General features: G+C 38.9%; 1 protein-coding gene across 1 annotated transcript in view; it reads right to left on the bottom strand.

Moving 5' to 3' along the window:
- LOC104348812 (uncharacterized) overlaps window positions 1-21,000 on the bottom strand; it is a 46,249-nt gene that overhangs the window by 4,784 nt on the left and 20,465 nt on the right. The window contains exons 16-34 of the mRNA XM_086465963.1: window positions 18,933-19,001; window positions 18,426-18,494; window positions 18,268-18,336; window positions 17,062-17,130; window positions 15,648-15,719; window positions 14,981-15,049; window positions 13,673-13,744; window positions 12,714-12,782; window positions 12,231-12,299; window positions 10,173-10,241; window positions 8,961-9,029; window positions 8,212-8,280; window positions 6,378-6,446; window positions 5,606-5,674; window positions 4,165-4,245; window positions 3,328-3,363; window positions 2,002-2,038; window positions 1,319-1,876; window positions 311-552 (exon numbers count right to left, since the gene is read on the bottom strand). Of these exons, the coding sequence (XP_086322089.1) occupies window positions 311-552; window positions 1,319-1,876; window positions 2,002-2,038; window positions 3,328-3,363; window positions 4,165-4,245; window positions 5,606-5,674; window positions 6,378-6,446; window positions 8,212-8,280; window positions 8,961-9,029; window positions 10,173-10,241; window positions 12,231-12,299; window positions 12,714-12,782; window positions 13,673-13,744; window positions 14,981-15,049; window positions 15,648-15,719; window positions 17,062-17,130; window positions 18,268-18,336; window positions 18,426-18,494; window positions 18,933-19,001 (1,926 nt within the window). The remainder of the gene's footprint in view (window positions 1-310; window positions 553-1,318; window positions 1,877-2,001; window positions 2,039-3,327; window positions 3,364-4,164; window positions 4,246-5,605; window positions 5,675-6,377; window positions 6,447-8,211; window positions 8,281-8,960; window positions 9,030-10,172; window positions 10,242-12,230; window positions 12,300-12,713; window positions 12,783-13,672; window positions 13,745-14,980; window positions 15,050-15,647; window positions 15,720-17,061; window positions 17,131-18,267; window positions 18,337-18,425; window positions 18,495-18,932; window positions 19,002-21,000) is intronic.

Raw genomic sequence — 21,000 nt, 5'->3', positions numbered from 1 at the left:
ATTACAGTGTAATTGCATTTTAATAACCTTACATTTCACACTGTGGCACAAATATTACTGTATTAAACACAGGAATAATAATCTTTGTAACAGAAATAAATTATAGCCATTAGATAACTGCTTGCGTACAAGATCAGAACGCTTACTTGGAACAACCAGCTCCGAGCATACCAAGTTAAAGGAGCTATTACAGTACCTGTCCTGTAGAAAAGTAGGGGGAAAGTTACATGTTGCATCAGGCAACAGAGAAGGATATATATATATATATATGAAAAACTTCTGCTCATTAAAGCCTGCTGAATTTTCATACCGGAGCTAATGGTTGAGGAAGATTGCCAAGACCCAGCGGACTTTCTGCCGTAGATACTCCAGGTGTCTGTGCTGAAAGTGATTGTCTATTAACATTGTTGTTCTGAAGTATGTAATGTAAAGAACTTGAAGATGCTGAATGGAAAGATGGTCCACTTATGCTTGCACCATTTCCATTACGGTTGTATATTAAGGTACCATGTTCATCTTCACAAAATTGGTTTACTAATTTGGACTCCAGAGCTGTTTAAAAAAAAAGCAGAAACCTCATCATACTGAGAAATTAAATGTATTTTTTGAATTTGGATTATTTATATACATAAATAATACTTGTGCCATCCAGTACTCCTTTGGATTATTTATATGCATCTAAGAAGATTATTCTGGGCTCTCTGGACTATGGCTTTTATTTGTCACAAATTTGCCAGCCTGTAAGTCCTCTACAGGGTACAAAATACAATGAACTCGCCTAAAGGTGTTAATCTGACTTTAGCAACAACTACTAGTTAGTAGTGGGAGAATAACTGCTTACTTTGCTCATGTGAATAACCAAATGAAAATGGGTTATTTCCCAGTGGAAGTGAATAAGTAGAATTTAGCCCAGCGGGTTTGATTCTGGTTTCCACTCCAGCAGATTTACAGTGCATGAACACTTACTCAGCTTAGAAAGCTAGTTTATAAACCAAAGCTATAAATTAGCTTTCTAAGCTGAGTAAGTGTTCATGCACTGTAAATCAGTGTTCATGCAGTGTAAATCAGTAAAAAAGCAGCTGTTTTCCTGCACTGTAGGTGACATCCCCCGTTGGCATGATGAATCATTGCCCTATAGCATGACTCCTTAACAGATGGGAATCTGTATCTCTACGTTCCTGTTACTTTGCACTTGGTAACTGATCCTGATCAGCATCAAAACATGGCATATCCACAAAGGTAATGCTTCCCCCCCACCCCCCCACCCCGTTTGGAGAAGTATCAGATACAATGCAGAATAAAACTGCAATGAACGCACCTGGGAGGGTATTAAAGTCATCAATGAGATACATGTGTTCTCTGTCTGGATCTGAAGCAATCAGATTTAGTTCACGCACAAACTCGGCCTGTGTTGGATCTGAAGTATTTACAATTCCTATTGCATACATTTCGATGTTTGCAGCATGAGCCTCTCGGACAACAATATCTAGTTTTACAGCTTCTCTCTTGTCTGCTTGACCGTCTGTTAGCACAATAGCTACTTTTCGCACTCCTGTTCGAGCACCAAAAAATCCTTCCTGGGTTGCTTTACGGATAGCAGTTCCTGTGTAAGTGCCTTCTCCCATGTATTGCATTTTTCTAATTGCTTGCTTAACATCCTGTTGAGTCGTGTACTTGTTCAGACCAAATTCTAGCCGAACTTCTAAACTGTATAACACAAGGCCGATTCTGGTAGCATTTCTGCCTACAGTTACTCTGTCTACTAGAGCGGTTACAAAGTCTTTGATAATCTCAAAATTTTCTGGTCCCACACTCTCGGAGCTATCAATCACAAATACAAGCTCCATAGGAATTTCCTTACATTTAATACCGCAACCTGAAAAGGAAAAATAAAAAGACGGATCACAATGACTTGAGTTGGTATCCTTTTGGAAAGGAGAAGAATGTAAATGTAATGAAGAAAAAATAGAATCTGAAATTAAAGATTTCCTGAGTACTTACCACATATTTCTTTAATTAATTTAATTATATCTTCTCTCTGGATATGGAAAAAATTAAATATAAAAATATTTTACAATTTGCCTCTTTCAAATGAGGTGTAATATTGACACTACCAAAGATTTTGTTTATAATGAATATCTGTGACCTACAGGGACTTATGAAAAATCTTTCTGTTTGACTTTCAAACCTAACCTTCCAAGCTTGGAGTGAGTCCTGGATTTTACAATTAAATATTTTATATGGCATATCACAGTGTCACCGAATCACAGAACAGCAGGGGTTAGAAGGGACCTCTGGAGATCATCTGGTCCAACCCCTTGCTAAAGCAGGTTCACCTACAGCAGGTCACACAGGATTGCATCCAGGAGGGTTTTGAATATCTCCAGAGAAGGAGACTCCACAGCCTCCCTGGGCAGCCTGTTCCATTAAGAATCATTAACTTGACGACACAGGAACACCTTTATATGAAACAATAACTTCTGTTATTGTAAAGAATGTTTAGTGATTATTTGGTTCTCATTAAATCTTGAAGTCAAAAGCCATATGTATTTTAGCATCTGAATACTATGGATATACCTTTTAAATGTATTGGGAGTAGAGAAATAGACCGGCTTCAGGAAGCGTATTGCTTGTAGTGAGCTGGCACAGGAGAGCGCCAACAGGGAATGGAATTGGGGTTTGTAAACCCGAGGGTACCTGGCCCACTGTATTACCCAGCTGCTGTCTGTTCAGAGAAGTGATAGCTTCTGTGACATGCACACAAAGTGTTTCTCATTACTAGAGCAAGCATTCGTTATATTTTTTGAAGTGCATGACAGGACTTATTTGGCATTGAGTCAGTCTTTCAAATACAACCTTTTGCTACTGCTGCTCAGCTTACATCATAAACCTCAGTAGTATTTGTATACTTACTGACATGCTTTACTGAATTTGGGTCTAGTGCAGTTCAGGCTTCACAGAAATATAATTAACTTTATAGCATGATAGACCATGACAGGTTTGAAGATCTTTGCTCTTTAGACTCTTGAATACTTAAAAAAACCCTTTTCCGTAGCAGGTGCACACCTGGGTGATCTAACACTAACTGTAAAAGAACATGTAGCAGAAAAATACCTAAAATCACCAGAACTTTAAATTCCATTTCAGCATAAATTAGATGAGAAAAAGTTAGAAACCTTTTGTGGTTTCTTTCTGTGTTATTACTGAGACCCCTTCTAATCAGAAAGCTCTTTGCAAAATAATTTACATAGGATTCATTTCATCTGATAGTATCTTGTACTGTTTATATCTTGCCATAATGCGATTTAAATAATGGAATTTGCTTACTGTTAGGCCTTGCTCTCCCTTTGGTCCAGTTTTGCCCTGTAACAGTGATTGTTAATTAAGCTACTGCAATTAGTTGGTAACACTGTAATTCAGAATATGACTTCATCAATACCATTATTAGAATAACATTTGGCCAATAAGAACTTTGGCTAGAAAAAGTAGTGTTCTTGTCATGCAGTATCTACAACCTCCTAAGGTGGTGAGGTTTTTACGGGAATTGGATGACTTCAGGTCTCCCACTGCATCACTGATTGTCAGTTTACATTAGAAAGGGAGAATCTGTGCAAAACTTTTCTTGTCTGCCATGTTGTATTTGTTTCCTTTCTCAAGAGACTGTACCTGCCTGACACCCTGGAATGATCAGAATTCTGTTTCATGATATGTGAATCTAATAGCGCCAGCATAAGTGCAAGAACGGGAATAGCGTTTATGTATCCCTACTTAATAGTACGCAAATGTCAGAATAGAGGGGACCACATTTTGCTTTCCAGCTTTTGGGGACCTGCCTATCTGCAGAAGTTACCATTTTGACTCCCTTCATCTGTTTATCAGCTTTGAGGGAAAGTCTGACCTACGGTTACTTGGCAGCCAGAGAATAGAGTTGCATAGTTTTGTCTTAAAACATGGCAGTTGTCTTTCACTGCCTTAAGAAAACACGTCTGTGGGAAGCAGGGTATTCAGCATGGAAATGTCTTCTTTATGCTTTTAAAGGTTTTCATACTTTCAGTTTCTTAAGTATTTCAGATTATATGTAGTTAAATAGCAAGAACAACACACAACCCGGCCTGATTTTTAAGCAGTTTAAGAAAACAGACATGATACACCTGAGCTACTCACAGGTTCTCCAGATAAACCAGGGTCACCCACATCACCTTTTTCTCCTTTTTTCCCCTTTTCACCTGTAGCTCCTCGATCTCCCTTTAAAACCATGTTGGTAAGCAGACAGAAAGTGTAAGTCAGTTTTTATTGCACTTCTCACATTTCTCTCTAGCTGCCTTTGTCAAATTCACCTTTGGCTTCTGGCATGAGTTAGAAATCTTTGTTAGAGATCATTTTAATCAATTGGTATTTGTGAATTTTGTGAATAACTTGTAGTATTGGCTAAGCATTTTTATGGGAAAAAATAGCTGAAGCAGTTTAAACAATCATGGAATCATAGAACCATAGAATGGTTTGGGTTGGAAGGGTCCTTAAAGCTCATCTAGTCCAACCCCCTGCCATGGCAGGGACACCTTCCACCAGACCAGGTTGCTCAAAGCAACTCATCCAACTCGGCCATGAACACTGCCAGGGAGGGGGTATCCACAACCACTGTGGGCAACCTCTTCCAGTGTCTCACCACCCTCACAGTAAAGAATTTCTTCCTAAGATCTAATTTAAATCTCCCCTCTTTCAGTTTGAAACCATTACACCTCGTCCTATCACCACACTCCCTGGTTAACAGTCCCTCCCCACCTTTCCTGTAGGCCCCCTTTAAGTACTGGAAGGCCGCTAGAAGGTCTCCCCAGAGCCTTCTCTTCTCCAGGCTGAACAACACCAACTCTCTCAGCTTGTCCTCACAGGCGAGGTGCTCCAGCCTTATGATCATCTTTGTGGCCCTTCTCTGGACCCGCTCGAGCAGGTCCATGGCTTACTTATGCTGGGGGCCCCAGAGCTGAACCACCTCAAATAAATACATGCAGACAGAGGGGTTTAATGGGATATTGCATGATGAAAATTATTATCTGTGTCTGAGAAAAATAAGATAACAGTAGGGAAATTGAGAAGAAAGGCAAGGATGCAGTGGAACGAATAATGGGAATATCACTCTGAGAAACCTTTTGGCCCAGAAAAGGTGTTTGGAATGGCAAACAGATGGATTGAGGCCTCTTGGTTTGATTTTTAGTAGGCCATGGGCCTTTGTACAGCCTTTCTGAGACTGATGTGATCACATCCAAAAACTGATTCCAACCCACATTTCTCTTAACATGGATGTAGTCCCCAGATTTTGCATAGTGGGTGGGTAAAAAGAAGGCAGTGATATTAAATCTAATATCTGTATTTCTTCTAATTGCAGTAGAACATAAGTCTCATATGATACTAAAATAAGCAACACTGGAAAAGATGCTCCATAAAATACTATAATGATCAAACAAACAATCACATGATTGACTGGGGTTTTCCCAAATCCGCATTCCCTTTGCACAGAATTCACATGCCTTCAGTGAGAGCTGACTGTAATGAGCATTTTCAGTATGTTGGCTTCCATCTAGGACATTATCTGATTTAGATATCATACCTTCAGTCCCAAAAGCCCTTCTCCAGGGGGGCCTCGTGGTCCTGGCATTCCTTGAATTCCTTGTTCTCCCTAATGATAATCCAGGCAGTGATATTAACCCTTTGTAATCATGTGTTAATTTTAAATGTCCAAAGAGAAAGTGTTTCAAACTATGTTTTAACAAGTGTCTTGAGGCACTTGAGATAGTGTAGTAGCTAGCTTATATTTCTCAAATGCTTCATCAGTATGTCTACTCTAAAGATATATAATATTGAAAAACTGCATGATCATTATTGATTCTAATTCTCCTGTTCCCTCTTTCCATCCCATCTTATTCCTTCTCATACACCCTTTATTATTTCTGTCTTTTGATTCTGCTTCATCTGATCTATGCTTTGGGTAAAAGTGCATATAACAGGAAAAAATTATTAGTACACATAGATTCAGGGTGGAGACTTCCTCTACCAGAGGTGATAGTTCATGTAACTACTTCAGACTGTCTCTGTGGGTTGAGAGTTGGGGAAGAGGGAATGGTATTTTTAGTTTTGTAAGGCTGTCTTTAACTGATAAAAGATGCCCCTGCTGCCTCCTCCCTCAATACACACCACCTTGGGCTGGTTGTTTACAGCAGTAGAGACAGAACATGCTTTGTAGGTTATCCTCATGTTACCCTCCTCATTTTCTAGCCTGAGGCTCTCCTCAAATAAGAAACAATGTGAAATCTCCTTAACACTCTGATGGTCAGATTGATCACTCACACAGGCTAAATATTGAAGACACTGAGTCTTTTTACCTTAATTCCTTGAATACCTTCACCAGGAGGTCCCAGAGAGCCAGGTGGCCCTGGGCGTCCTATGGTTCCCTAGAGAGAAACACTGCATATGTTAAATACAGTATTTGTAGTAAAGATACACAACAAATTGTTAATCCACTATGTAATTTCCAGCCCATCCTCTACCAAATTGATGTCTCTTTATAAGTAGTGAGGATAAGATTGCTCTAGCTGACAAAGACTCTTTTAATCCTTTATCAGATTATTAAAATGCAGTTTATACTTCAAAGGAGTCACTCAGGGCTTAATGCTCATTGAACATGCATCACCTTGTTGATAGAGACATGCATTGCATTGAAGGGTGGATTGTATTGGTGGGACATCGGCGACTGAATTAAGAATTAAGAGAGGATTATTATTGTTGTGTTATCTTTCACCGCCATTAAGCTTACACAGTAAGACCTGTAGAGATACATGCTAATGTGACATTGCAAATAAACACCTTTTGCTAATTTGTAAGCTAGTTTTATTTAAAAGAACTCTAGAGAAAATGTTTCAGTTCTAGATGTGATTCATAGGAAGCAATCAAAACCCATGTAGTACAATATTAATTTTATACCTATATTGCTATTCCATTATCCCTGCATGAAATTCTCAGTTCCCTCATTTGTAAGGATTCTGTGCTCATGCCAGTCCTTGGGACCAGCACTGGCTGGGGAAGTGCTTCACCACTGCTTAGCTCTGGACCTAGCCCACGTGCCAGCATGAACGGAATCTCTGGGACCAATAAGCCACATTGTGCAGGCAATACATTATTCTGTTGCAAAATCTTTGCATTGACCTTGTTCAGTTAATTTACATTTACATTCTAGGACAGTTCTTTCTCATTAATGGACTTCTAAAGCTGAGTTCTAGGAGCATAGGAATTTCCAATTTGGGCAGTTTCATAGTGAAAATTGCTTTTTATAGTTACAATTATTTCCAGGCCTTCGTCATGGTGTATATTATAATTACACAAATAATCCTTTTTGCAGGGATTGGTCATCATATTGGTCATTAGATGATTATCGGTATACTTTATGCAGTAAGAAAGAGGAATGAATTCTAGAAGAACTCGACCGTATGCCTGTACCTTAAACAGTAGTATAGGCAAGACATGATAAGTGATAAGGCCATTAATACTGACCAATGCTAGGTCTGAAGAAATTTTTGCTACTGTCTGCAGGAGCTAAATGTTTTGTCACTGATCTTCACTGCAGTATTACCACTTTATAATTTATCATATGCAGTAGGAAGAAGGCCATGGTTTATGGTTAGTGTAGGAGTAAGTCAACAAGGAGAGAAGGGATGGAAAGAGTTGACAGGATTCAGGCAGCTCCTGCCCTGAGCCTTGAACAAGAGTAAAGGAACATAACAGGGAAGTAAACAGGTGCAGACGTTAGGTACCCTGGGAGGAACGCAAGCCTGCAGGACAGCAGCCAATGGGGTTAGTGGTAGTGGCGCGTGGACAATGCCTGTACACCAACCACAGCTTACTTAGTCGCGCATGTACCAATAGAGAAAAGTATATAATGATGCTGTAACAAACAATAAATGTCTTTGGTTCACCCTCGATTGGAGTCCACGCTCTCGATCTCCACAGCCAGTCACCAGAAACATTTTTGATTTTCTACAGAGTAAAGGCACTGTATTCCTTAGGTATCTTATTTGTTGGATTAGTTGTTTCTACTGAAGAGTGAAGACAGAAAACAGGTAGATGTGATGCATGATCACATCTTTTTATACTATGCTTTTTTTTTTTTTTTTCTTTTTAAGAAAATAGACAATGAGAGACATAATTGTTTAAGTGACTTACTTTTGGTCCTGGCAGGCCTTCTCCTGGCGGACCTGGGAGACCAATTGGTCCTCTACTACCGGGATCACCCTGAAAGTTGATACTTTAAAAAATAAGTTGTGAATACCAAAGTTTAATTTATCTGTAGAATTCCCAGCGTCTGTTGTGCTCAAGTGGGACAAAGAGAGGAGAATTACTGAACGGCACAGTGCAAGTCTAAACAATGTTAACCCATGAATACAGCAGGCGGGACAAGAAAGTTATTTGGGTTAAACAGTGGGTAGTGGTCTGAACCATTCAAGACATGTACAGTCAATTGTGCAATAGTTACACAGGAATTACAGTTCCCATATCATAAAATGAACTCCACGTTCCCCAAACAAACAAATGTTTTGCTTGCTGCCTGTCCATTGAATCAGACTCTATGTTCATGTTGGCACTGTTCTAGCTTTTCCCTGTCAGTGCTTTCAGACAGCTAGGGGTGGACAAAGATGTATGTTCTTTTAAGAGATATTAAGGATATTTAAATAGCTGTAGTCAATCCTTGAATTGCCTGTATAATTCCAGTTATATATAATCCTGCAATCAGCATCAGGATGAGTTCTGAAGTGAAGCTTGAACATCTTTTATGGGATCTACCTTTTATATACTGACAAGTAGATTAAAGATGGATTAAAAAGTATTCTTACTGTGACCTATGGGTAGGAATTATATCTGCATGAAGTAGAGTACAGACATGTGTTTACTTTTCTAGAAGTTAAGGCCTATACCTTAGGTCCTGGTAGTCCAACTCCATCTGGGCCTTGTTCACCAGGAATCCCAGGAAGGCCTGGCAAACCCTGAAATTATATGCACAGGCAGAATATTAATTTAATTTATGGCTGTATTGACTATATGCTTTTGTTAGCATTAAGATGGTAGCACCTTGAATATGTTGTCTCTTAGTGGGATCACTGTGGTCTACAATTTAACATTCTACTCTGATAAGCCAGAATTGGTGTCAGGGGCATTTGCATGTGTGGGGGATGTCATGCAGGAGGCTCTCATGTGTTTGAATGCAGAGGAGTCTGATCCAGAGAGGCAGGTGCAGAAGCAGTTCTGCATCGGATTGCACAAAAATACCAGCAAGTATTATAAATAGAATTCCAATTTCCATTTTGACATTCATTAACTTTTATTCCTCAGTGTGGCAATTGCCTGCACTTTTACTGTTGTCTTTAGCACCGATAAGTGTTAGTACATCACCAAACTCCCCTGACTCTAGCTAGCAGTCTTCCTGGAACTTCTCACTGCACCGGCCTGTAACTGCCAGGGCTGGTGGAGCACACTGTTGAGCAGACTAGATGCGTGAGGCTAGTGCTGCATACATGTGCAAGGAAGGGAGAGGAAGGAGCCTTTTCTTTTTGTATCCTTTTTGCAGGGATTGGTCGTATCTACCAGTAAAGACCTCTGTAAAGGGCTGCAAAGTAGATCAACCACTTCTTTGCCACATCTTCAACAAAGAACTGAGGATGGTTTGCTCTTCTGTCTCGTTGGACAGTAGTTGCTTTTTTTTAGTGATTCTGGAAGATAGTGTTGCCCTGAGCTCACACCTGTGTATATGGACACAGCTGCTTAGGTGGGCTATGTTCTCCTGTTTGGAAATAAATTTCATATAGTTGGGCAGAAGACAGTATCCTACATCAAGATATTGAGGGAACTGATTGAAACATCAGTGATACTATAGAAAAAAAAAAAAGCCCCACTTGGAATATATTACATTGTGTAATCAGGAGGAGTGGAGGACATGGAAGGTCTTGGACTATTTCAGAGGGAGATTTCTTTTTCCTTCTATGCTGAAATGCATTTCCCCATCTGAGGAGCCTTTTTAGGCTTTTAGACCAGCAAATCTTTTCCTAGCATGTCAGCCATGGAGGCTAATCGCTTTGGTGTAGCACCTCTTTGTTCCCAATACACATTAAAAAAAATGTCTATAAACTTACAGGTGGGCCAGGATAGCCATCTCCTTTTGGCCCAAAGGGCCCGGGGGGTCCTGGAAGACCTCGGTCACCCTGATGAAGGCAGGAAAAACAGCTGAGGTGAATGCCAATACAATTGCTAGCAGGAAATTTTGCATGAAAGTGAAACAGCTTTGGCAAATATACTGTAAGTTGATTTTATCTGTCTGTCTGTCTGCTAATGTATTTTACTGTGTGAATCTTTGTAGGTTATTAATCCTGGACTAAAACTGGAGTATTTAGTAGTACTGAGGATTTACAGGATCTTTCACTTCTGAGTCACTAATTTGAATCTTCTTCAAGAGCTCTGTCTGTTGTTATTTGTGGCCTATGTATAAGAAGGAATGACTTCAGTTGCATTCCCAGTGTTTTTATCATGTTTACCATTATTATTCCAGCTCGGGGGGAGCAGGCCCTAACTGGCAGACAGCCAAGAGTCTAGCATGGGAACTGAATTACTCAGTAGCTACTTTATGTAATTCTTGTAACTGAAGAGAGATAAACTGCGGCAGAGCATTGGGAAAGCTCTGTATAGCTTCTGCACATGCTGTATGTTTGTGTAGTGAGGCAAAGGATGTAGGGCAGGGAACAACAGTGGTTTGTGTGGTCCGTTTAAAAGTGTGGTTTTCTATCACAACGTTCCTGCCTGGTTTTGTTGTTCCAGAATTGTATTTTCCTATAATGCTGAGGAACCTCATTAAAGCTATTGAGTATAGCAGGAGCTTCCTATCTGAGATGTACAATTAAGCTCCTTTCATGGATCCAGATAGCTGGAATATCTCAGGAATAGATTTACTAGGGAAACTAAGAGGACTTTAACCCTTCTGACCATACTGGATAGTGCAGTGATTGCTCAGAGTTACAACTGGATGGATGATCAAGATTGTGTTTGTCCCTGTAGCTACCCAAAATACGGACATGCGTAATAGTGGCAAGCAAAGGCTCATTCAAAAATAATTTTAAAAATAAGTCTATAAAAGGTTTTACCCTGTACAGCTTAGTGCAGATATGTGTCTCAGAGTGAAGCAACAGCAAAACCACTAATGCTGACAAAGACATCAAGGAGTAAACAACGTAGTCACAGAAATATGCAGTGTCATCCATTTTAAAGACCTTTGAGGAGTCAAGGCTGAGGGAGAGAGACTTGCAACTCTGAGCAAAGGACCTGCTTCCTGTTGGATTCCCAGAAATAGAACAACATGCAGTTCTCTGAACAGGACTGGACTTAACCAGACTGTACCAGAACAGTACGTGATTCCATCATCATCATTATCTCCTCCTGATGAAAATAAATTTAAGGATCTTGAAAAACACTAACTGGTCAGAAAGGGATAGAGATTGTTACATGTTTCTCATGCTTCTGTTACTGTGCTCAGTTCACTCAAAGAACAAGGGATAAGGGCTATAACTCAAAAGTATTGTTGAACTCACCAAGTCAAAAAAAGGGGGTGGGGGGCAGGATCTGGTTATTTCGAGAAACACAGGTTTATATGTCCCAGATTTCTTTGTGTTCAGATAAAATCAGCCCTGGAATGAAGAGTGGCTTACTAAAGTTGAATCTAGGTAACACTGAGGCAGTACTAGAGAAGCGCTAGAGAGAAGTCCTTAGAGATTAGCTATTTGTTCATGTTCTTCTTCCACTACTTAAGGCATCTCTTCTCACACTGCCAGTTTGGTCCATGTTCTGAGATCTTTTTGGAGTCTATGGATTACCCTGTGTCAAAATTAGTAATGAAGCAAAGGAGCCTGTCTGAGAAAAATTAGCTGTGCTTGACAGGTAGGCTGTTGTAAGCACACAACTCAGGTGTTCTCTCTGTATTCACTCCTCGTCAGTTAAAACCAGTAATTTTTCTCCTGGCTGTCTGCCATGTGAAAGCTTATGGTTCATGAAGTCTGGAAGATTGACCATCCATGGTTTTCTAGCTCTACTCTGCCAGTGTTGTATGACATACACCTTAAGAACTGTGGAACACTTAGCAATCACTGAAATCCTGCCTTATTTTACAGTTCGGTCAGAAACCGGTTTACCAATTTAGGAGCTACCTTTGCCCCAGGAAGCCCAAAACCTGGTTCTCCAATAGGTCCAGCAAGACCAGGTAACCCAATGTCCCCCTGCAATGAAGAAAAGATACACTCTAGTTATGTATTTTATTAAACACCAATCACATACTGTGGTTTTGGATTTCTGTTATACAAATCTATATATATATCAAATGTAATAGCTAATTTTATTTGTTGCTATTGCAACCATTAAACTCCAAAAGCAGAACAAAGAAAAATATTTTGATATCCAAGGTTATCCAAAACAAAGAAATGAACATAGGTAGGCCACACCTCGAGCTGGCATACAGTTAATACCAGGGTATATGGTAACTAGATTGGATACAATCTGTAACTGTTCATAGGAAAGAAGAAGTTTTAGTTGACCTCATAAGGCTGAAATTATTTGCACAAATAATAGCATGGCCTGTTTCACAGTTTTCACCCTATGTTTATAAATGCTAGGAGATGGTGTGTGGGTGTTACCTTTGGTCCAGGTACAGCTCTTCCAGGAGGGCCTGGCATTCCAAGACGGCCTGGCATACCGGGCTCTCCCTGCAGTGAAGGAAGGAGGGCAAAAACAATGAGTGTTTCTGAAAGTGAGCATGATCATCTCAGGGAGAAAACATTTATGCGACAATTTATAATATTCCATTAAAATTCTAGTAGAATTTCTAATATCCTATTCTATGTGGAGTGAAATCTATTTGAAGAAATGATAACAAGCATAGTTCTGATTTCTCAGTGGAAATGAGATTCTTCTCAGTCACTGAACAAATACATGTTATTAGAAACCCCTTTCTCAGTGTGTTCAAGACTTGGTCCAGCACATCCAGCACTCAAGGCTTCTGGCCCATCTGTGTAGGTATACTGAAAACATGTATATTTTTCTGTTAGAGTAGGTTTTTTAAAATAGTCCATTCAGTGTACTTTTTTACTCCTTTTTATTTTTCCTCTTATGTGGAAATACACACTTTTGTATGTATAAAAAGCAAAAGACTTAAAAAGAAACTGGAAGAGAAACCTGAAGTAGTCCTTTTCTCACTTTCAGTGAGTACTGAGTATTTGAATAGAAACTCCAAATCCATAAAAGAATATCAGCCATGAGTCAGTGTAAGGGAAAATAAAGTCCTGTCACATGTGTATATGCCATACGTCATATTGTCTTCCCAAATATTTCAGCATAAAAATACCAGTATTAGCGTCCCTTAAGTTTTTTCCAAGCTGACAGGGAAGCAATATGGTAAATGCAAAGTTTTTAAAAAAGTGCTTCTAGATGTTTATAGGGATCATGGTGTGTCTTGCAAAGGCAAGCCTTAGCTGAACTTCTTTTTTTAAATTATTTTTAAGAAACAAGTTCATTCCAGGAAAGTTGTTTCTGAGATCTAGAACAAGGCACAGCTTTGGGAGGCTGTTTTGTACACATAACATGGTAATAAACCTACTTTAGCTCCAGCAGGTCCAGGCAGTCCTGTTGGTCCTGTTAATCCGCGTATTCCTCTCTGGCCTTGATCTCCCTACAGAAACGGAGAAGACGTGTCACACATAACAAATAATATTAAGAATGTATTAACTGAAATGAATTGTAAGTATCAGTAAAGATAGTGAAGTTCTATCTCGTAGCTGGTATACATGAGCTGTTCTTATTGGCAAGTCAGTTAATTCTGTGCATTAATTGTCCAGTTTTGCATTTGTACAGTTAAAACTATGTAGATTTCATCTGAAATTAAATTAATGGATTTACCAGTGAATACTGTGAAGAAAATAATAACCAAAAGGAGTCTTAAAGATTGCTTCCTTGCAGCTGAAAAATCAAGTTAAGTAATTACATGAAAAATATACTATCTAAGAGGAATAATCAAAACAGGAAAAGATAACTCAGTCAAAGGTATTTTTTTTATTCAAAGGCAAATAGGGCAAATCAATTCACCACGGTGCCCTCTCTGATTGATCAGCTTATACTTCTGGGCAGAAAAAGCTAAGAAAAGATAGTGTATAGTTTGTAAATAGACAACTGCTATTTAAGCATATTATTAGGCTGTAATGATTACAACAAAATAGAAACAGCTGTGAGTCCAGAATCATTCCGAAAACGTTCCAATGCAGTAATTAATTTTATTGCTGCATCATGTCATCTGCATGTATTCCATACTAAAGTGATCTGAAAACAGGTGGATGCCTTGATTTGCCTTCCTACACTGTCTTTTAGCCCTTCCAGGTTCTTGCAGTTGTGATACTCAATATCTTCATTTCTCTTCTATTGTGACATTTAATGTCTGTATGTCTTGTGCAATGTCTTGTACAACTACTCCAGCAATTTCCAGTGTCTCTATTTCACAGGATACAGATGCTGATATGAGAAAATGGAATTACTTCTCCATCTTTGAATCAATACAGAAGACCAGTACAAGTGCCAGAACCTGAAAGATCGACCCAGTTATTCCTGCTAAGAGAAGTAGTATTCTCAGTTAGCTCTTTGTGGACTTCCTTGACCAGATACTACCACAGGTACTGGAAATTGTGAGCCATTATGAAAAAGATGGTGGGCTTTCATTAACTTTGCTATTTAAAAAGTTGTTGTTTTAGGCTGAGGCTGAAATAAACTCTGCAGTTAACCACTTTTAGAAGCACTCGTTAACCTTCTCCTTGAGGTATATTTTTTTGTTACTTATAATAGACCAAAGAGAAGGCTTTGACAAACCTTTCCTGGAACGTTAGAGTTTTGAATGTCACCTTTAGTAAGAAATTCTCACCTTTTCCCCCTGTATTCCAATCCCTGGAGCACCTTCAGGACCTCTAAGACCAGGTAATCCTGGTTCACCCTTGAATAGAAAAATCAAAGCAGCATTTCAGAGTACTGCATAGACATGGTGCAAGAACAGCTCTATATTCACTGGAATAAGCTCATTAAAATCATAGACCTTTTAGAGTCAATGGCAAAGCTCCCACTGATGTCAGTGGGCCCAGGATTTTCTTCCCGTATTCAGAAGCAAGCATTGTAAAACTCTGGGTAGAATGCATGAAATAGCATGTTGCCTTAGTGACGGCTGAACGCTCTGAGTATATAATCTTTAAATATATGGGCTTTCTGCTTCTAGGAAAATACTATGATCAGAAGGCTGTGAAAGGTTGCCTGTAGCCATTTTAGTGTTTTCCCTTCTGAGTTACAGGGCATTTGGTGCATGAAAAAAGCCAACAACTGTAAACAAGATAAGACAACCCACCCACCCCCCCCAAAATAAAGAAAAAAAAAGTTTTACCTAAAAAAGTATATTCTAAAGGTAATTTTTTTTCATGGAAAAATGTGCTACTTTTCCCCTTGTCCATGAACGCTCTCTTCTAGGTTTGGATATTAGCACAGGGAGAACAGTAGGAATGCTTGGAGGGAAGCAAGTGGATGACAGGCAGAGATGAACCAACCTTTTGTCCAGGGGCTCCATCTTCTCCTGGAAGACCAGGCAGACCTGCCAGTCCTGAACGGCCTGGCTCACCCTGACATCGATAAAAAGTAAGTCCTTTTATTAAATACAGACTTGCTACTATTCTTTCTCTGAATCAAGGAAATCTATTTTTTAAAGTTTACTAAACTGTATATATATTCATAGCAAACATTTATGCATATCAACCCAAATCTTGCCATTTTTTTATAAAGACAGCCCTTATGTATTTGGAACTCTCCTACCATCTGACTGTTTGAACTGTGCATTTTATCTATGCAGTTAATATTAGCTATTAATGCTCCAGCTCATTCTTAAAAAATAATGCCATCATTTCATTAAGTAGCAGCATTTCAAGTAATATTATATAGTGCTGACAGTGACATGATGATTGACATCCTGCTGGTGAATATCAGTGCAAATCTGTTAATGGCAGTGGAATTGTCATCGGCCTATTTATGTAAAGTTTAAGAGCCTGACCTGATTTTAGATGAAATGGGATCATTTGGGGTCAAATGAGTTCATGCACCAGTACCATATTTTGTGAAATTAAAGAAAGAAATTGAACAATTTCTTTTCTTTTCCAACCCCTGTCCCAAATCCCTAACAAACAAGAGCAAAACGAGGACAGCCCTGTGCCTTTCCTCTATCACAAAAGCACTTTTCCATCTATTCCCATATTTTATGTTAAGCTGGCTGTTAATGACATAGGGACTGGTTAATATCTTGATCACTTTACAGAATCACAGAATCACACAGAATGGTACGAGTTGGAAGGGACCTCTGGAGATCATCTAGTCCAGCTCCCCCACCACAGCAGGTTAGCCTAGAGCAGGTCACACAGGAACGCAGGATAGGACTAAAATAATCTGGTTACAGCTTTCTCTTCTCTAAACAATTGTGCTTTCTGTCTAGTAGCACAGCTTGTTTCCCCTGTGAAGGTGTGAGGATGTAGCTGCTGCTCTGTTTACATCCTATCTGGTGTGAAAAGGGAAGGAGCAGCACAATAACCACAAGTGCTTTTTTTCACCAGCTCTGGCTATAGCTTAGCTTGCGCTGGGGACTGTGAGTTCTGGCAACTGTTTAATATTCTGGATCATTTTCTAGACAGAGCTGTAGGTGAGCTGTATGCCACACTGACTTGAGCATGGGCCAGGCATGTGGAAATTTTCAGTCACAATAAATCTTACTGCTTTTGTACAGAACTGGTATATTTAAAATGTTCCAATTTCTGGAGGTTATTGAAAGTCTGTGCTAAAAATTTTAAAGACTAAGAACCCAAATGTTATTTCTAAACCTGTTTTTAAGTACCTACAAAAGGGATACTCAGGAAACACAAATTTCAAACCTGAATAAATGAATAAATAAATAAAGTAATTCCTCTATTAACAATGTACCTTAGAACCAGGTTCTCCAATACCTCTTTCTCCTGGCACTCCAGTCTCTCCTGGCAAGCCTTGTTCACCCTTAAGTAGAAATTATTTTTTAATAGTGTTATTATGGAAAAATATAAAAGCATATTCTTAGTTGCTTATATTTAAAGAAAGATTAGTGTGGTATTGTCTTTAATATGATGTGTTTCAAAGATCAGCAATCTGCAGCGTGTTTTGAGCTGTCACCAAAATGTTGTTGGTGGAAATGATTAATGCTGTAAATCTACAATTATATGTCCCTGTGAATGTTTCCTGCCAAAGTAGCTGATATTTCAGGAGTATGTCTGACATCCACAGATGATTCACCCTTCTCTTTATATCCCTGCCCAGTCACTTAAAATGCAAGAGGTGATCTCTGATGCTGCAAAATACCTGGCGTGGGCCCTTGACCCACCTTTAGTTCCTTTATACTGTGCTTTAAATAGCCATCAGTCATTCAGAACTGCATCTGTCACCTCTTTCAGAAAATCACTTTAAATCTCCATTCCAAACACTGCAAGGGTGATGTCTTTTGTTAACAGTTCTGTAGTTTGCAAATCAGTCAAGGCTAAATTATTCTCACAGTTTTCCTTCAGCAAAGGTAAGCTTCATTATAACTTGGACCATTCTTAACTGCTAGATACAGTAAATACACAAAGTCAGGTGAGACAACGGGCAGCAGAAGCAACAAGGAAAGCAACCAGTCTGTAAGGTATGTATGTATTTTTCTGGAATGGAAACAGTACAGTGAGGATAAAAGATGATATTGAAATTTTGGTGTTCTGTGTTAAAAGTGCAGCTGCTTTTTGGAATTGATTCACTGCATCTGCACCTGATATGATGCCTGATATGATGAAACTGCAAGGGCAGACAACCCTTTCTGGGGATATGTATTGGACAAAGTGCAGTTCAGTGTCTGATACATAGTCCCTCAAAGGTTCTGTGGTGAACCAAGCCAAAACCTAAATAGATAGCTGTGGCATTGGTTTATCAAGGCTTTTCAGTGGAGTAGGATCTGCTGTACAGTTTAATAATAATAACAATGAAAATAATTTTCTGCAGCTATGTCAATACTTAAATTGGTGTTCAGCACTTTAACAAGCATAAAGATAGAGACAGACCATTTCTTAATCAGGAAACTTAACAGTAAAAAAAAAGCAAAGTAGCTTTTACTTCAGAAAATTCACTAACCTTTGGTCCAGGTAGTCCCTGTCCTGGTAGCCCTCTAGAGCCGGGTGGTCCTTTTGGGCCCTCCATTCCCTGAAAAGATTAGTTAAGTAGTTATTAAAAATAAAATATTCTCTGTTACTACACATAAGTGTGGGGTGAGAGGGAAGTGAAAACTGCACCTTCTCTCCTTGAATTCCAATTCCAGGTAATCCAATTGGCCCAGGTAAACCAGGAGGACCAAATTCACCCTGGCAAACAAAGTACAATTGCTTAGTTGTGTAAAGATACAGAAACAATCTGGGACAGCTCCCGTGCTAGTACGTGTTGACTTAACCTCTCCTGAAGTCAGTGAAGCTGGGGATCGGACCTTTTATCTTTCATATATGCATTTATTACCTGCTGGTTCAGTTGCAAAAAACTGCTAGTCTCTTTTTCACTTTCTAAACCTTAACTTTCCCACAGAATCAGATGCTTTTTGTAACATTTCCTATTTTAATATGAAGAGATGTTAAAATAGGTTGGGAGAGTTTATCAGGCATAAATCTCTACAAAATATCTTATTATCCAGGGTCTGTTGTGGGTTCCTTGCCTCATTACACCTTTTGTAGTGAATATCAAACCTGTATTCCCTGTATTATGTACATTTATTGGCACTTTGTTAATCCCCTGATGTATTTACTGCTCACCTTTTCACCTTTTATGCTGGTGCCTGGAAGTCCACGAGGGCCTTTTGGGCCATCAAAACCACGGTCTCCCTACATGAAAAAATAGTATGTTGTTAACTGTAGGAACACACAGCTGTTCTCTCTGAAGTAACCAGAGACACTGTTTGCTCTGTCATCATGAAAATCAAAATGCAAAGAACTAGAAAGTAGATCCTGGATCTGTTTTCCAGGATAACAAAGAGGTCATCTTTTCAAATGAGCTTGCGCTGCAGTTTGAAACTGCTGATGAAAGAGCTGAACAAGCTTCTTTTTATCTTTCTGCCCACCTCGATTGCTTAAGGGCCTGTCCTGCTTCCCCTCAGATCAATGGCAAAGCCACAACTGATTTAAATGTCAGCATGGCTGAGTAACGAGACTAACTGAAAGCTGAATTCTGCTTATTTGTCTCATGGGTTAATCTCATTAAAGCATGACATTGAGGATCTGGCTCTCATAAGAGTTTTGCCAGAATAAAGACCAGGCCAAAATATATTGTTGTAGAAGTCTATTTGTAAGTGTCTTTGACTTTCTAAATGTTTATTTACAAAACAGTAGTCTTGGGGAAAATGCAGGTTACTAATAGGGACACAAATATTGTGCTTTCTTATACTTCTGTTAATAAAACATGTAGAGACAGAGCATTAGCTTGTGTAAATTATCGCAGAATCACCCAAGGCAATAAAGATATGCCCCAGACAGTTGTCTTCTCTCCGTGGTAATCAATTCCATCATTTTAACTTTGACTGAAATACATGATGTGGATTTCTGTTTAAAATCACATTCTTTACTCCTGCCTTCATTTTCCTTTTTACTGAAGTGAGCTTGTAGTAAAAATGTTCTGAAGAAAGCAACTGTAGAATTTGCTTTAGATTAACAAATCACCTGTTTAAAATGTGTTTAAAACCAGAGAGCTGACATACTTGGCAGCCGTAAATAGGATTAGAGATATGTGTAGACTCTGTTGATACATGCTTGGCTCCAGGTCAGACTTGGCAGTAAAAAATAGTACATTTTTTATAGAATCAAGAGTTCTAGTAATGCTGGCAGAATTCCACTTCAATTATTATTCTGCTGATCTACCTCAACTGCTCAATAGTTTTGGTTAGATTATGCATTCTCCTGTTCTTGTTCCCACTGTGCATTGTTGCTATGCTTTACTTATTAGTTGTAGTGTTTCTTCCCACATGAATTGGTATTTTAGTGGCAATGGAGTGATTTCTAAATGCATTTTCTTCAAATATTTTTTTTGTTTGTTTTAATGCATGAGATCTGCTAAGGAAATACAAGCCATCAACAATGAGGTTAGATATAATTATAATAATATAACTTATCATAAAATATATACTAGTCTGAAGATGCTATGTTGCTAGCAGCAGTCAAATTTAAACTTAGCTGACTACAGTACTGTGCTAAGCAAAAATCCTAAGATTTTTAGTAAAGAGACAGTTGGGGCCTGCATCTGCAAAACAATTTTTTATTGTTTTCCCTACCAAAATTGCCTTGGTGCATGCATAAAGGTGAATGAACCATTTAGTTATTTATTTAGGTCATATACAAGCTATGTCACTTTGTTATTGTAACCAAAGGTCAAAGTGACAACTCAGCCTGGGACTTGGTTTTCAGTGGGTGGCAAAAGGAGCTAGCAGTGAGTCTAGTGAGTTCATCCATGTAGGTGCAACTGCTACTGTCATTGCTTCCACTGGATCTGAAAATGATTACAGCAGCTTTCTTCTCCCACAAACTGAATTCAGACTTCTGATCAAATACATAAGCCAGTGGCTGAGGTATTTAAGAAGCTTAGAAGCCTGTCTTTAGTGACAGCAAAGAGCTCTATATATAAGGATTGAGAAAAAAGCAACAACAACAAGCTAGGTTTTTCATCTAGGAATCACTTTTATAATATTTTATTTAAAGTCAGGTGCTTGAGGCTGTTTTAAAATTATAGCTGGAATTCTTTCCAGGCTTAAATCCCACAAATCAAGCATCAGGTAGATTAAATATCGGCTTTACAGGCCCCAAAGGCTAGCTGTGCTTAGAAGTCATGGTTGGA

This window comes from Leptosomus discolor, chromosome 5 (assembly GCF_034619465.1).
Source record: "Leptosomus discolor isolate bLepDis1 chromosome 5, bLepDis1.hap2, whole genome shotgun sequence".
Classification (NCBI taxonomy): Eukaryota; Metazoa; Chordata; class Aves; order Leptosomiformes; family Leptosomidae; genus Leptosomus; species Leptosomus discolor.
This window is presented reverse-complemented; position numbering and strand designations above follow the sequence as displayed.